The following is an 18,072-nucleotide window of genomic DNA, read 5'->3' as shown; positions in this document are numbered from 1 at the left end:
CTGGACGTGCGGCCGGGCCCCGCCCCTCTCCATACCAGATTTTTTCACCCGAAATTGGCCGATGCGGCTGGAAATCTGCAGTGCGCGAGCTGCCGGGGGGCCCTGAGGGGGTGCGGGCTCTGGCCCAATTGCACTTCCTGCTCCCTCGGTAGTTCCGCCACTGTAGAAAGGGTTAAGGGTAAGGCCACACTGGGCGTTTTGGGGAGATTTGGTCGTCTGGCAACTAAACTAATATCCCCAAACGCCTTCCCTCACTCTGCGCTGGTGCTAATCACACGCGGCGGTTCGTTTTCCAAAGTCGCCTCTCAAGCAAACTTCAGGCGACTTTGGAGAATGATTCACTGCATGTAATTAGCGCCGGCATTTTTTTCATTTTAGCCAGCGCAGAGTGAGGGAAGGCGTTTGTGGAGATTGGTCATCGCAAAGACGAGGCAACCAAATCTCCCCAAAACGCCCAGTGTGGCCTTACCCTTAAACAAACACTGCTTTCAATTGCAATTACATTTTCAAATTATTTTATATCCAAGTTTCTCGATTTATCTTTTCTTTTATTATGCAAAAAACAGATTTTGTGTGTAGATGCCCTTTAAAGAAATGTTAACATTCCAAAAGCAGACAGTTTGGATTCCTTTATCTATCTAATTAATGCTGCATAGTTTTCCATTTATAGAAATAGAATTTTATAAATTCAGCTCTTTGTCGCCACCTGGCAATTTTCCTAGGCCCATATCGCCATCCAAAACACCTGTACTACCTGTCACTGGGGGTCATTTATAAAGCTTGTGTAGCGCATATTTATTTGCAAATGTTTGTATTGGCCATGCTTTTTTCAGAATATTTCTTCCGCCACCAAAGTAGTGGCGTAGAGTATTCGCAATTTGCATTTTTCGCCATATTTAAAAAACTTATGGACATTCGCAGTGTGAAAAAAATGGTAATTCTGTTTGCACATTAAGTACACCACTCTTATCCATCTTTATAAATATAGCCATACGCATGGCAAATATTTTCACTGTGTGAATCATTCTGAGACCCATTGAGTTTAATGGTATCCACCTGTCACTTATAACAAGTCTTTGGCCCTAAAACCCATGTGTATTTTATCGAACCAAAAATAACCTATACCAGCTTTAAACAAAAGTTGCCTTTAAAGGGGTGGTTCACCTTTAAGTTAACTTTAATATGATATAAAATGGCTAATTCTAAGCAACCTTTCAATTGGCCTTCATTTTCATTTTTGTTGTAGTTTTTTAATTATTTTTCTTCTTCTTCTGACTCTTTTCAGCTTTCAAATGGGGGTCACTGACGCCATTTAAAAAAAACAAAGGCTTTGTAAGGCTACAAATGTATTGTTATTGATTCTTTCTATTCAGGCCCTCTCATATTCCAGTCTCAAATCAGTTCATGGTTGCTATGGTAGTTTGTACACTAGCAGTCAGCTGAATAAAAAGCAAAATAATGCAGAAACCTCAAAAAAAAAAGAAAACTAATTGCCAGTCCACTCACCTTGCAGCATTTTTTTCTTCTGTTGTTATTTTGAATTTTTGACCTGAACATGTTTTTCTATGATTGTGTTTCTTCTCTGTAATTGCAACTTTTCAAACAAGTTAATGGTGGGTTTTAAGCAGTGAAATTTTCATTTATTTATGTGTTTATTTATTTTAAAAACTGTGGGGGAAGCCCCACACTTTTTCCCTATAATTTAGGCGAATAGTAAAAAACTTGAACAAGAAAATTATTAAACATGCTTTAGGAGGCCAATTTACTGATTTTCAAGGTTAAGAGAGCCTTGAGCACTAGCTTAAATAAAAATCTGTGTCACCACGTTCTCAGTAGTGTAACTAGATATTACTATGCCCCACTGCAAATTATTTTTCAGGCCCCTAAGATGTCTAAAGGTTCGTCTGCATTATCAATATTTATTGAAATTTTATATGAATAAGAGCCTCATGTGGCCCCTATACCTCCTGGGCTCTTCCCCCTGCCCTTTATCCTTTCATATGTAGTGGTAATAGGCAGAGCCCTCTATCTCTTGTATAGGATCAATCCCCTGGATCCAAATGAGATGTAGTTATTAGCCCTCTGGCAAAGTGTTGAGATCAGAGACGGAACTAGGTGGGGGGCCTGGTGCGGACCGTGCGGACGGGCCCCGCCCCCACCCTCTTCCGTGCGGCGCTGCAGTGGGGGCGCGTGACTGCCGGGGGGCACTGCGGGGTTGCGGGCCCTGGCCCAATTGCACCCCCTGCTCCCCCGGTAGTTACGCCACTGGTTGAGATTCTCCATGGTTAATCACTTTTTAAAATGAATTTTTCTTAATACTTGGGGGAATTAAGATCTCATTATCTATCATTAAACTTAATTTGTCATTTCCTTAGGCAGAAGGTAAGGGTAAAAATAAAAGCATGATCTATCTGTGCTCTTTCAATAAAAATAAATGACTCCAGGATTTGGTTTGGTATTTGGGAAAGATTCTGCTTTTTTCAGCAGGTTTTAGCTGAATCCACGTGCCTGGCTGAACCGAATCCTTAAAATCACGACTTTTCAAAGAAGTTAAAAAATTTTTAACTGAGCTATTCTCTTTCACCCTTCCTTGCCCTGTTTTGTATATGTCAATTAGTGTTTAGATTTGGTTTGGTATTTGACTGTATCTTTCACAAAGGATTCAGGGTTAATAGTGGATTCTGTGCATCCCTGCTTTTTAGACAGTAGCCAACATTTTGCGTAGCGCAGTATACATTCAGGTTTAGGAAAAGCTTAAATCGGTCATGCCCAGAAGGTTGTGCTTGGAAACCCACCAAAAAACTTTTGTCTCCTGTCTAAACAGATTGCATGAAGTGCTCAGTAATGTATGTACGGATGTACAGAATATAAAATATTTCCCTTAATTTATATTCAGAATGTTTGCATGGGTCCAAATCCAGAATCACTGCTTGCATGCCATTTATGGAGGCCATCATGCTCTTTTGGCTTTAAACAGCCCTGTTCTGCTTTTCAGATCATTCTGGTTGACAGCTTAAAAGTGCTGAAAGAAAAAGGTGAACCCTGGAATGTTTGCTATGATATGACTGGCTTTACTAACAGGTTCATAAGGCATGAAATCCATAATCCACAATATTTTGATTTTGGGTCCCACTGAACCAGATATGATATGTGAACTGAAAGCGACTGAAATTTGGCAAGAAACTTTGTAACCTCGGCTATGTGCAGTTTTGTCAAGTTCAAGGCTGGACAGGGTAATAATTCTATATATAGAAAACGTTATGATTTTGTTAATTTCTCTTATTCACAATATATTCTTTTAAGTCTTGCATTAAGCGCAACTAAACAATGAAAGGACATTTATTAAAAATACCACTCACCTCTTCGTATATCTGTCCAGGTGCTTTGCCCCAGACCCATCACTTATAGGTGACTTTTCCTCAGCAAAACTTTAGACAATAATGTGATTTCAAAAGGCCACTCACCAAGCCTCTCTAAAGGTCCAGGCACAATGCCCGAGAACTGTAGCAGGGAAGATTTGGCACAACACTAGCAAACAAACATGCATTCCAGTGTCCAGTGAAAAAAAAGAAGAAACTTCAGGTGGTTAAAAGAAGAAACTTTATTTCACATTAAATCCTGACGCATCGAGTATCGAGTCAAGCCAGTAGTTCTTTCATTGGCCTGTTCGTTCCATCCAGAAACCTTACTTCTGTGGCAGCAGTGTAACTTGGGCACTCCAGGCCCCCCAAGCAAAATAAATCTTCAGAGGTGGACCAGGGCTAACAGTCCCTTCTCCCCTGGCTCATTGCATCTAACGGCCCGAACTGTGCCGCTATATTAAAGGTTGGAGAGGGGACTACGTAGCAACAGCCCTTTATTTAATAAAGTCTTACCATTTTGCTCTTCTGAGTTCTGTGTATTTGTTTCAACTTGACCCACTTGCAGCAAGTCGGTGCAGATATGTGGGCTATGGTCCTTTGCCAGCAGTCCCTAAATGGCCCTCGTTAATGTGGTATACATCACTATACCTTAAAACAGGGGTCCCAAACCTTTTTTACCCGTGGGCCACATTCAAAAATAAAAAGGGCGTTTGAGAGCAACACAGGCATGCAAAAAGTTCCTGGGGTGCCAAATAGGGGCTGTGATTGGCTATTTGGTAAGCCCCTATGTGGATTGGCAGACTACAGGAGGCTCTGTTTGTCAGTACACCTGTTTTTTATGCAACCTAAACTTGCCTCCAAGCCTGGAATTCAAAAATAAGCACCTGCTTTGAGGCCACTGGGAGCAACATCTAAGGGGTTAGTGAGTATCCTGTTGCTCGCGTGCTACTGGTTGGGGATCACTGCCTTAAAAATCTTATATCAGAGGATTTTACAAGACAAATACTGCATTTGTTTTTCATGCCTTAAATTGCTTTTGATTCACGTAGATTCTATGCAGTGCGACTGCTGATTGCCTTGACATCAGCCTTTTAGAAGAGCAGAGTTGAAACAATCGCATCAGGAAGCATGAATCATTCCTTCAAGGCAATTTTTCAGTGTCCTTGAAATATAATCTTACATTGAAGCCAAGGTACAGATGCTCATTGTTAGTGTTCCTGTGTGTGACACCACTAGATTCTGCTAAGCAGGCTTTTGTCTTCTTTCACTCTCAGAGGTAATGGCTCTGTATCCCGTGAGTCACTCTTTGCACTGATTTGCATATAACACTTTTTTAAAAACTGTTTCATGCGGCTGTCTAGGAAATTAATCGGCTCCATTGTGGATCTGCACATCCTTACTCTAGCATAGTATGCAGAAATATTCTTGCAATTTGTTTGCAAAGAAAATACAAATTTCTGTGCGTTTACTCTTAAAGGGGAAACTTGAAATGGATTACCTATAGACTGAATCCAAATCATAGAATATGGCACGGTTTGGTTCTAAAATTGCCTGCTTGAAAAACTTCTGAGAAGTGCTACTGTACATAATGATAGGGTGAATAGCTATAAACAGTTGATTTATAAGGGTTCAAATGTTTTACCGTGATTTTAGGGCTAAAAATCATGAATTTTATTTATGTTTGTCAAAACTTGCATTTTAGAGCGAAAAAGCACAAAACACTCAAAAGTAAAACTTTGCCATCTAAAAGCTTGCAAGGTCATGAAGAAGTCAAAGGAAGATGTCATAGACAAATTTAAAGTGTTTTTTTTATAACTTGATCTTTTTGATACTTTCAGATCTTTGAATATTCAAATTGATCTTTTGATTTATAGAGACACTGAAAAGGATGAGTTGAATATGAATTTGAAGTATTCGTTTCTTTTTCAAGATTTTATTCAATTAGATTTTAGATATACTATATAAGCAAACATTCAAGTTTTTTTAAATTGTGAATTTGTTTATTTAAAGAAAAAACCTTCTTGTTTACACACAGTCAAATTAGTTTTAGTTCATGTTATGTTTTGCTGTAGTTTTTTTTTTTTTTTTAGCTATTTATAAAGTTTTATTTTATTGCTGGAAGTTTTTTCAGCTAAATAATTTTTGAGCTCAAACCTGTTGTGATCCAATCAAATATGTATTCATGTACACATATTCATGATTTTATGATATGATTCATGATACATTTTTAGAAAGACTGCACTTTATAAAGAAATATTCAACTCCGCAATTCCCTTCTTATCAACCTATACTAAGCAATGGGGAAATATAATGGAAAATTACAGTAGATGAAGAGGCCCATTTATCAAAGGTCAAATTTCGAATTCATGTGAATTTTATTTTAATCCAATTAATTCAAATGTACTCGAAATTCGATTGGAAGGTTATTTAGTGAATATTACCGACTTGAAAACTCGAATCAAATTCAACTAAACTGGAATCGAGAAAATTCAAATTCCATTGATACTCAACCCAGGAAACTTTATATAAGGTAGTATGTGCATGGTACATGGTTCCTAAGAAATTGCATAAGTATTAACCCAACCATGGTCCCACTCTGCTTTCGAAATTGTGGAGAGGGAGGGTCACTGTTGCATATTTGATGGCAATGTAGAGAAGCTACAAGATTTTGGTCTGGAATTTTCACTTTAATAGATACATTCATGTGGATTAAACTTCTGAAAGACCCCTCCCAAATGCAAACCAATTCCGGTCTCAAATAGGTACCGAAGAAAATGGATCCAGTTGATTTTTAAACCAGCAAAACAAACAATAGCAGCTTCATTGAAAAACTTTCACTCTTATCACTTTCCATACTATAATGAACTGAATTATGGTAAATGAACGGATGCTGAGTAATACCAGGGATACTTACAATACTTATGCTAAAATCTGGGATCAAAGTTTAACCTGTACCAGTCCACAATCAAATTAATATAACTGTTATTTTGGAGTCTAAAATAGGCCTGAAGACAATTTTGGATTGTTTTATTTATGCGTTTTTGATTCTTTTAATAAACTTTGATTAGGGATAATATGTCCTTTTTAAAGCATTACATGGTATAGGATGTATGGTCTGATAGCAAATACTGAGGCTGCTCATCTGTCATAGATACGGTACATGGTTATTTACATAGTTAAATTAGGTTGAAAAAAGACCAAAGTCAATAATCTTGGATTTTATGCTTGTCCAAAAAATCAATCCTTTTGCGCAGAAACCTTAGATCTCCCAAAGCCTATTTTAATGATCTGTAGCTCTATTTCATAACACAGAACGCAGAATATACATTCAGATTATATGTGACAAAATATTATTTCACAATGTATTCTCAATCGATTTAGCATTTTTGAAGTTAAGGAATACTGTACTCGTATTACAGAGTCAAACCAAAATATCTCCATATGTGAAAAGACCTGAAAATCAACATTTTCACCATCTTTCTTTGTGTGATTTTCTTTTTCTTTCCTGGTCATAACTAACTATTTTACTCCTTTCCTTTTGATCCAGGATAACATTTTGCCACCTGCCTTTCCAGAGCAAATGGCTCTACGTGGGAACAGAAAGAGGCAATATTCATATTGTCAACGTGGAGTCGTTCACTCTCTCAGGCTACGTCATCATGTGGAATAAAGCCATTGAACTGTAAGTGTTACGTAGTCCGTGACATTAATGAGAATTTTTGTGCCAGGGTTGAATATTTTGCCCTGAGCAGCCCTCTGGAGATAATGGCATGTATCCCAGTTCAAAATATTTAAACTCTCTCTCTAATTGGTTGCAGCAAAGCTGATTCCCCACTAGGTTATTAGTTTATACACGTCAGTTCTTGCTCTGAGAGCTAATTACTTTTGCAGTTTCAATGCTAGCTGGCTAGTAATCTGTATAAATAAATGTCACAGAGCACAGTATTATGTGGCACAACACGGTTTCTAGGCTACTGTAACATTCTTAAACCTATGGTTTTTTTTAGGCTGTCATTTCTGCATTCTCCTTCCAGCCTCACATTTTCATAAACGACTCTTGGTTATTGTCTCAGGATTTATAGGCATTTCTATTTTAGGCAGCTAATGATATGAGGACTTTGCGTAATGCAATAAAATTGTGTGGAGGTGTAGTGTTAAGAGGAGCCACTTCTCGGCAAGGCAGCTGTGTGATTATAGCACAGATTTGGGATTTATCAGTTGGCATTTCTTCCCTTTTTACACTTTGTATGTGAAGTGTTCACCATTTTTGGCAATTATTTAAATAGTGTCCAGTTGGCTCAGAAGGGAAACAAATATGGGGAGGGAGAGATGCATTCACCAATAAATATCTGTAGTTTCTCTACTGAAATAGGTCCAGAATGCTTGCTTTTATTATATGAGGTGTTTATACATGAAAATTATTAGAAATCTATGTGTGAACACACAACAATTTTGCAAGCTGACCATATTTTCTGTGATCAGATCACCAAAGGAACAATGTGCTTTACCTATATTTAACATAAATAAGGCATCCATTATATTTTCTATACCTATTGTGAAATGGAAAAAAACAAAACATAATGACAGTATATCTATGTAGCTCTCTCTATCTACTGTATATAGACATTCAGCCACTCTCTGAGTCAGTAGATTGACAGGTCCCTTTGATCTACCTTATATTTCAGGCAAGGGGAATAAAATAAGAGGGAAGGTCTCCTTGAGGGCAGTGGCACTCTCCATCTATTTGTCTACTGAATATGTAATAAAACCATTTTATTCTAGGGCATTTCAAACCAAGACCTGTGTATGACGACTGTATGTTGCAAACTCTAATTAAAATTGAAAATGATAATTCATGCATTTACGGTATTGCTCAAGATCAGCTATAATGTTAACTGAATTTCAAATACTACAAAAAATATAATTGTACAAATGTGTTTACTAGCATTACTTTAGCCATGGGTGTATTACAGACATGAGATCTATTATCCAGAATGCCTAAGGAATCTTTCTATAATTTGAATCACCAGGCTTGATGTATTTAAAAATAATTTAAACATTAATAAATCCAATAGGATTGTTTTGCCACCAATATGGATTCATGCATCTTAGTTCCCATCTACACACTGTACTGTTTTATTAGTATGAAGAAACGATAATAATTAAAAATTATTTACATTTTATTTAAAAATGAAAATTGTTTGCGTAAAACAGGAGATTTCTGATTTGGAGCTTTCTGGACAACAGATCCCATTCCTTACCTGTACTATACAAGGCCATGGCATTATATTATTTATTATACATTTTAATGAAACCTTCCAAACACTTTTTTCAGTTCAGTTGTTTTCTGATTTTTGACCTAGAATAAAGCCCATTTTCAATCACTTTCCATGTATTATTTTTGACTGTTTTTCCAAAAGTTTAGAGTCATGTTTCTTAGCAGCTTCTGTAGAATTTTAGCAACCATTGTATCAATTATAATGTTTGCATTTAAAGGGGTGGTCGCTTTTATGATAACTTTTAGTATGTTATAGAATGGCTAATTCTAAGCAACTTTTCAAAAAATGTTTCTATAGTTTTTGATGCTTTCTTTGTATGACTCTTTCCAGTTTTCAAATGGGATCACTAAAAAACCTATGCTCCATAAGGGTACAAATTTATTGTTATCACTACTTTTTTTAGTACTCATCTTTCTCCTATTCATAGTCCAGTCCCGTATTCAAATCAATGCATGGTTGCTAGGGTAATTTGGACCCTACCAACTAGATTGCTGAAATGGTAAACTGGAGAGCTGCTGAATAAAAAGCTAAATAACTCAAAAACCACAAATATTAAAAAATTACAAATTGTGTCCGAATATTGCTACATCATACTAAAAGTTATCTTAAAAGGTGAACAACCCCTTTAATGAATTTCAGGGAGTGTGCTCAGCAGGGCCAAAAACAAAAAAATGTTTCAACTTATGTATCAGTTTAGAACAGTTTTTGAGCTGCTTCACAAAGAAGGTGAAAAATTAAACTTTAAACATTAGAAAACCGGTGACAAATAGAAAATTGATTGTAATTGAAAAAAAGTCTTTATTTCTGGTGAACTATCTGAAAGCAGCTGAACTGAAAAAAAATGTTGAGAGTTGAACAACCCCTTTAACCATGTATATCGAACAAATATGTCACCTTCTTAATTAGAAACAGCAAACCAAAGCCCAAATTCAGTATTTCTATAATGAGGTTGCGTTTTGTGACACGTTATGTTATCAGAACTAAGTACATACTCATATTTCTTTTTGTGAAGACAGGTAAACAAGGATAACAGGTCACACTGGCCTTATATCTATCCCCTGTATCAGAAATGATAAAACAAAACAAGGTGTCCCACTATTAAATTTTTCTATTTTTTTAATTATAGTTTGCCTTGTAGTGCAATGTAGTTGTAAGGTTTGCCCGTTTTTTTTCATCTTGTCTACACAAACTTGTGTTTCCAGTTGCATTGTAAATAGTTGTCTATTTAATGACTTAATGCCAGTGCCACCCTCTTACTTACCACTACAAAACATATGGAAAGAAATGTGCGTCAGTGCTAAGAAAGTGTACATTCTTTCCAACAGGTAGGCTTAAAACAGGACAGACATGAATCGCAAGGATGTAGAGTTAATACAGTCAGTCCCAGTTCACATTATTGCATCTTTTTTTATTCAGCACTCAAAGACAGATAGGGCCACAGTGGGTACTGATATGAATGAGTCAAATGAAACTATACTGAAAACTGTATACAAAAGGATTCATTTTTTTTTAATTAAAAAAAACCTTAATAATATAATGTTCATTTGCAAGAAATATATAGCTACAATACGGTATGGACTGTTCAAATATCAAATACAGAGATGCTAAAATCAACCATCAAAATAACTTTATACTTACCAATGAAGTATTGAAAAAGCAGACATGTTCTACTAGACTTTTGCAGGACCTGAGAAATGCATGCTAAAAAGTAAAGCAAAGTATGCTAACCACTGGATCGCATTGTTTCTTTATTATTTGTATGCAGTTCCCCAATGAAAGAAATCCTGGCAGTATATTAATAAATACAGACATACTTAAAAGTAAAGGTACATGTGCAGAATAATTTACTCTTATATGCTGTACCTTGGATGCTTGAGATTATGCTTTGCTGAACATTTTTAGAAAAAGAAATTGCATGTCCTGCAGAGCATAATTTCCCTTAACAAGGCACAAGGAACTCACAAACCATTTTGCTTGGATGGGAGCAGCGGCATGGAGCCATTTAAACTCTACACTGCCTTTTATGCAACCAAAGCAGAGACATTCCCTACTGGTGGATATAAAGGAAATAACTGCATTAATAAATTACATTAAGGGGCAGATTTATTAAGGTTCGAGTTGTGTTTTTCGCTAAAAATTCGGGTTTACAAGGTTATTTTTGAGTCAAAAATTGATTTTCGGGTTAAAAAAACCCTCAAATTTGTCTAGGTTTTTTAATAAGCTTCAAAATGTATTATACATGGACCCTGGAAATAGCTTGAATCTAAAATACACCATCTGAAACCTGTCAAGGTCATGTACAGTAAGTGTCAATGGCAGAGGTCCTTGAGCCATTTTGAAGATGTAAATAGTCTTCATGATATTCAAGTTTTTTTTGGTGGGTTTCTCAAAAACTCGATCAATTTGAATGATTTGTGTTTTTATGATTGAGGTTTCACAACTCAAACTCGCTGATTCGAGTTTTTTCCATTCTTGTTTTTTCTTAAAGGGCAACTATCGCGAAAATGAAAATGTAATACAAGCGCCAGCATACTGAAATAAAAAACTTTCTAAATACAATAAATTAAAAATTCTGTACTGTTTCTGAAATAATTTCATCTTCACTATCCCTCTCTCTGCATCTGTTTCTCTTCATTCTTTCTTCATGCAGGAGTTGGGTGTCAGATCATTGACAATTAGATCTAATATATCATATAGGGGGGTTCCATTTGCCTATAAGATTAGAGCTCACTCAATTAAAATCACCAGACATCATGTCTCTCTACATGCAGGATTTGTGCAAAATGCAGTTATTTTGTTAGATTTTGTTTGTACTGGAATCAGTTATTTGAGTGAGCTCTATTTCGTCTGCTAAGAAAGGAAGCCTCCCCTATAAGATATATTGGATCTAACTGTCAATGAATATCTGACACCAACTGCTGTAAGAAGACAGAATGAAGAGAAACAGATGCTGAGAGAGGGATAGTGAACATAAACTTGATTTTTTCAGAAATGATGCAGAATACTTAATTGATTGTATTTACAAAGTTTGTTATTTCAGTATGCTGAAGCTTATAAAACATTTTAATTTTCGCGATAGTATGGCTTTAAATAAGAAACCATTCAAGTTGTGAGTTCATTTGAGGTTTAGAAAAGCTCTCATAGCTCTAATATTTGACCTTTGACAAATAACCTGTCAAATAACAGGTCTGCACACTCACAAACATTTTTTTGACTCAGGTGGTATGATAGAAAATACTTTACTGTTTAAAAAGAACAATTTAACAGTAACACAATGTTTACAAAGACAAAACACTCCACATAATTGTAATATACATACCACCCTTTGGTACACACAAGGCAGAAAAAGAACAAGAAGAAGCGGATACACCTGCCAAATGAGAACAGCCCCAACGGATTCCCCTTGACAAAGGCTGTGTGTACCAAAGGGTGGTATGTATATTACAATTATGTGGAGTGTTTTGTCTTTGTAAACATTGTGTTACTGTTGAATTGTTCTTTTTAAACAGTAAAGTATTTTCTATCATACCACCTGAGTCAAAAAAATTTTCGCGAGTGTGCAGACCTGTTATTTGACATGTTATATTTGTTTGCTCTGTGGGGGTGACTTTAGGTTTTTTTTGCACCTCCTATTGCATTTTTGTCTCTTTATTTTTCTAAATGAGAGTGCCCTCCATTTACCTGCATTTTTGTACTTTGATAAATTACCCCCTAATTTTATATTGCAAAAAGGTTTGAATGAGCACATATTTTTCTAATACAGTATGCACTATAGTATGTTTTTCACCTGAACATCCCCTTCAAGTGAAGTGCAACCTCTTTCATCTGTAGTTCCTTAATAAATAATTTTCAATATGTTTAGAATTCCTTCCAATTTTACTTGATTTACTCTTTTCTTGTTATAAACCAGCACATTCAGTATGATTTTTATGTATCTCATATTACTGACTATTAAATTAAACAAAAATAATTATTTTCCCATATTTGCTTAGGCCGTCATTTCCTGTTTGTCACTGTCACAACACATTCTGCTTCCCAGACAGGCGCTGTTGGATACATATATCTCGGTCAGCTATTTCTGTTTAAGAAAAGCTTGACAAGCACCAAAACTCTTGTAGCATATCACAAAGAAACTTTAGGGCATTGCAAACTTAGCATTTTTAATGTCAGAAAGGAGGAGGAATAAAGAAACTAGAAGCAAAGAACAGACCCTGAAGTAAACTAATCCTGTTCAGAGATATGGGAGATTAAGCACTTAATATTTTTTTTTTATGAAGGACACTTTGTAACAAGCAAACACTTTGCTAAAGGACACTTTGATTTTGCATAAAATAGCAAGAGCTCATTTACGACCATAGGGGCTAGGTAGCCAGTTAGAAAATGGAAGATAAGTTCTGATCGGTTGCTATGAGCAACTTTACTAGTGTCATTTAGCAGCTATTCATTTTCGAGAAAAGAGATTTTCTTTCCTTTTTCTCTTTCACAAAGCGATTTCCTTTCTTGCTGTGTGTAAGAGCAGCAGAACAGTGATAACAAAGACAGGACGTTCTCTTGTTGTCATTAAACCGTTGAATGTGTGCTTGTGGCTAAACTGTCATGTATCGCAAAGTCATATTTCATGGTCAGTGTTTCATTCATATACCATTTTTAGAAAAGGTGGAGTTCTGAGTTTTTTTCTCAGTTGCTTCCTGATTTTAATTGTTGTCTAATATTTAGGATTTAATTGCATATCAATTTTTGTTAGATATTAGTTTTAAAAAATATATGGCGTAGTTTTTGACGATAAACATGTTTTTCTCAAGGTGAATAACTGTTTTTGTAACGTCGTTGTAAGTAGCCTTTTGTCATTTTGAGAAATTCAGCTTGCTTTATTGCACTCACCGTATAACTTACCAAACATCAGCAAAGGTTATACATTTTAAATTTTGTATTTTTGTAATACTTACATTCTGCTCTTCCTTATGTAGGTCATCCAAATCACACCCAGGACCAGTTGTCCATATCAGTGATAATCCAATGGATGAAGGGAAGGTAGGTTGTGTATACAATTATCAATACTTTCACCACATCCCCAACACCAGAAACTCCTAGAAATACCACCTATAACTTCAGCCATAGATGAAAATTAATTTTAATTGGCATTCCAGTTACTTAAAGGTTGTGTATGTGTGATATCAGCTCTGCTGTGCCAAGCCAAATTTTCCACTGTATAAACACACCACGACAGCTCTCTTACACTCATTGGAGCCTCATATAATACCTATTTGTTATTTGCCCCTAAGAGTCCTACTAAGGAAGCTGCTGGTATTTTAAAATACATTTACTGATATACTTACCGTATATACTCGTGTATAAGCCGACCCGTGTATAAGCCGAGGTACCTAATTTTACCTACAAAAACTGGGAAAACTTATTGACTCGCGTATAAGCCTAGACACAACTAAGACCCTTTATGCTACAATCACTACAGCGCAAACTAAATCACTGAAAATTTGGTCCCCCCAGTGGATTTATATTACAGATATTTTTCAGCTGAGACAAAATATACTTTCCACTAGCAATTACACACACATAGACACACATATACTTTACACACACACTCTTCCCACAAAATAATCACACACACATACTATACACACAAACTCCCCACACATATACTATATACACACACAAACTCTCTACCCACACCATCATACACTATATACACACACTCCCCACACAATAAGTGAATGGGTGGTACGAGTGAATGGGTGGCACGAGTGAATAGGTATGTGGGTGGGTGGCACGAGTGAATGGGTGGGTAGAATGAGTGAATGAATGTTTAGTATGAGAGAATGGGTGGGTGGCATGAGTGAATGGGTGGGTGGGTGGCATGAGTGGGTGGGTAGCATGAGAGAATGGGTGGGTAGCATGAGTGGATGGGTGGGTAACATGAGTGGAAGGGTGGGTAGCCAGGCACAATGCATCCGTGCACCACAGCAGACAGTCTAACAGTTTAGCCATTAGTCCAAGCTGCAGCACTGCAGCAGTACATTGATATCCCTCCGCAGCACAGCCCCTTACCAGGCGTATGAAGCCGAAGCCCCGGTCCCGGTTGATAAACACCTCACTGGGTTCCCCGAATTTCTCAAAGAGCTTTTTGAATTCCCCCTCGGTGATGTCGGTGGGCAGGTTCCCCACAAAGAAAGAGACGGCAGCGCTGCGTGTAGCTCTTCTCGCTGGGCTTCAGAAAGCTCCCCCCCTCCTCTTTCCTCCTCAACATCCTCCATCTTGGGAGGCATCAGAGACGGGTCCCCCTCGGACACCTCAAAAGTGCGCTTGTTGCCTTTGCCGGGCGGAAACATCTGCTGCTGAGGCGGCGACACCATTTGGCCTCCGCCATTGTTCTTTTCGATGCGAACTTGCTTCAGGTTACGGTTAGCCATTCGTGTCTCTCTGTTTTTCAGCTGTCTTCTGCCTTCTACCGTATTTCATCTAAAAGAGGTTTTTCTACTTACCCGCGTATAAGCCGAGGTCAATTTTTTCAGCACATTTTGGGTGCTGAAAAACTCGGCTTATACACGAGTATATACGGTACATGTAAAATTATTTGAGGCATAGTCTTTTCTTTGTGTTGTTTGCCCCTTTGAATTCTGAACTGCAGATTTTAAAAACTGTATTGTACTGTAAAAGCGTATACAAAAAAAACAAAGCAGGCCATCAGGCAGTGGGGGTTTGGTGTTCACCTATATGCCCATCAGTTGCCATGATTTCACAATGCCTGTTTAATAACAGATATAAAGCACAATGCTTCTTTGCATTGTACACCTTTTCTTGCAAGAAAAAGATGACTGCATTGACTCTAGGGACAAAAGAAAGCACAGGTGCACCATAAGGCAGCATGAGGAGTTTAAAGAGATGTACCCCCATATGTAATAAAAGGCACTAAGTTTGCCCAGGAGCAGTAACCAATAGCAATCAACAAGATGCTTGCTTTTAAACAGGTGACCAGTAAATACTTCCTGCTGGTTGGTTGCTATGGTTCACTGCTCTTGGACAAAATTAGTGTTGTTTATTACATAACCCCATTACTCTCTTTTTCTCATTAAAACAAATTCTGATGATCCCGCTTTAAAATGAAACATTATATAACATGCTCACCGTGTGTGATAGGCCATATGAGCATAATTGTAACAGCTGTGCTGTGGACATCCAGTGCATGCACACAATTTAATGAAGACCAGCCACAATATTGATAACATATCAAGTTACAAGCTTTCAAATCTTAACTTCCCCTTAAAAAAACAAAGTAAGAGAAGGGTACGCTCCCCTAGTAATCCTTTTAAAAAGAGTCTTTATTTAAAATCAAATGCACTTACAAGATTGTAGTCGTTATTCACTCAACAAATGTATAGCACATTTTTATTTGCAGGCAAATGTATAGAGCCCAGCCCAACGCGTTTCATCACTTGCTCGTGACTTCTTCAGGGAAAAACAATCATAATCTAGTGAATGATACTCCACTATAAAAACACACCGCTTCGCTAGTCATAGACTGCTTCCACTGATCAAAAAAGTCAAACCCCTTAAAAGTTGCCTATTATAGAAGTGGGTCTTTTTATATTGTATAATATTTTATGTATGAATAAATGCATAAATCACACACACATATATATATATAGACTCTGCAAAACATGCAATGCTAAGTGAGTCAGTACTGCACATGTGAATGACTGCTTTGACATTGTTGACTGCTTTGACATTTGTTATTGAGAGTGGAAACATAAACATTGTGAAAGGGTTGTTAATTGAGTGAAACAACATATTTGAATGGCCTTCCTCTTGTGTCATAAGGTTCAGTACATATTTAAGCATTATGCTATGGTAATGATAGATTTTTAGCAAATACATACTTCTACTGCATCACACTAATGGGAGGTTCAGTTTAACCCTTTATGTGTCTCACATTGTAAAATGTATGGTGCTGGTCTACTAGTTCTATGTATACAATATCCAGTTTATTTAATGCTCTTTTCGGAAATCGTCCAGCATGGAAGAAAAGGTTAAAGGGAAGTTTACCTGGTATGATGCAGTGATATTATAAGGCATATTCCAGCTGACCATTATTTAAACAGTATAGTATAACCTTTTTAGTTTTACAGTTATCCAACTTGAATGGTTGAATGGCTCTTAAATTCTAGTAACCAACCACATATTTATTTGAATGTCAGATTAAGGAATAAATAGGAAACAAATCGGCTTTCCAGTTGCTGGGGTGACTGACCCTAACAATCACATAACACTGGAAAGATAAAGGACATGATACAACTCTTAGATGGTAAAAACATATACTGTAAATATGACCAGTTGTAGATTTGCGTATTGTACAGGATACAATGTTTTGGAAATAAAAATGAACATTCCCTTCAGTATAACATTAAAAGGGATGTAAACAATTTTGCATATTAAAAGAAAATGTAATTCTAAGCAATATAAATTCACAAGTTTTTCAGTGCTTTCATAGTTATTTGTAAATGTGATTTCTATTGAAAGCAGTTTTTGCTTGTCCCTTTCTGTACTCCTGCCTCTGATATTTAAAATTATGTTGCAAATATCGTGCGGGGCACAGTTTTGTGGCTGTTTCCTCAAACAGGATCCTGTATCATGGTTGTGCATCTCAAGTGCAAGGGCACATGTATGTGAACGCAATCACACACGTTATTTCACAGTACACTTCCGATGCAGAATCCTGTTTGCTTGTGGATGTTTCCACAGTGTGCCCTGAGCATTGTTTGAAACACATACGACACTCACTAATAATGACACAGGGAAACACAAGCAATGGATGAAAAAAAGGATTTGTCAGTACAAATATTCCACAAGCTGTGGACACAAGTGACATTTAATATCTTCCATATGAAACATAATCAAAAATTTATATTTAAGAACATTTTTATTTTTACATAGACTCTGCATTTAAATGTCATGATTGTTGTCCTTTAAGTTCTAAAATTAACAAACATTGGATTAAAATGAACATATGCACGTCAGTATTCAGAAAAGGGAGCATAGTCTTTTAATCACAAAGTCTTTTGAAGGGGTTGTTCACTTTCCAAACACTCAAATAAAGACTTTTTTAAATTGCTTTCCATTTCTTATTTTTTACTGTTTATCAAAAAAGTAATTTTAAAGTTTTATGTTCTTGTCTCTCTTATTTCAGTCTGGCAGCTCAGTAACTCGGGCACAATTTGTTACAATTTGCTGAATTAGTTGATACATTTCTCAGCAGTATATGTGGCAACTATTGTATCAATTCTAGAAGCTCCCAGTAATGAAACTCAGGGATTCAGCTCAACAGGGCCAAAGATAAGAAATGGATAAACTCATGGTCATTTAGAACAGTTTACCCAGTGGTGGAACTACCGAGGGAGCAGGGGGTGCGAGCGGGCCAG

At 36.7% G+C, this 18,072-nt stretch overlaps 1 protein-coding gene across 11 annotated transcripts in view; it reads left to right on the top strand.

Moving 5' to 3' along the window:
• stxbp5.L (syntaxin binding protein 5 (tomosyn) L homeolog) overlaps positions 1 to 18,072 on the top strand; it is a 180,377-nt gene that overhangs the window by 81,897 nt on the left and 80,408 nt on the right. For all 11 annotated transcript variants that reach the window (XM_018263044.2, XM_018263043.2, XM_018263045.2 and 8 more), the window contains exons 5-6: positions 6,910 to 7,044; positions 13,609 to 13,672. In XM_018263044.2, the coding sequence (XP_018118533.1) occupies positions 6,910 to 7,044; positions 13,609 to 13,672 (199 nt within the window). The remainder of the gene's footprint in view (positions 1 to 6,909; positions 7,045 to 13,608; positions 13,673 to 18,072) is intronic.

Source organism: Xenopus laevis, chromosome 5L (genome assembly GCF_017654675.1).
Source record: "Xenopus laevis strain J_2021 chromosome 5L, Xenopus_laevis_v10.1, whole genome shotgun sequence".
Lineage (NCBI taxonomy): Eukaryota > Metazoa > Chordata > Amphibia > Anura > Pipidae > Xenopus > Xenopus laevis.
The sequence above is the reverse complement of the archived record's forward strand: the minus strand, read 5'-3'. Positions and strand labels throughout refer to the sequence as shown.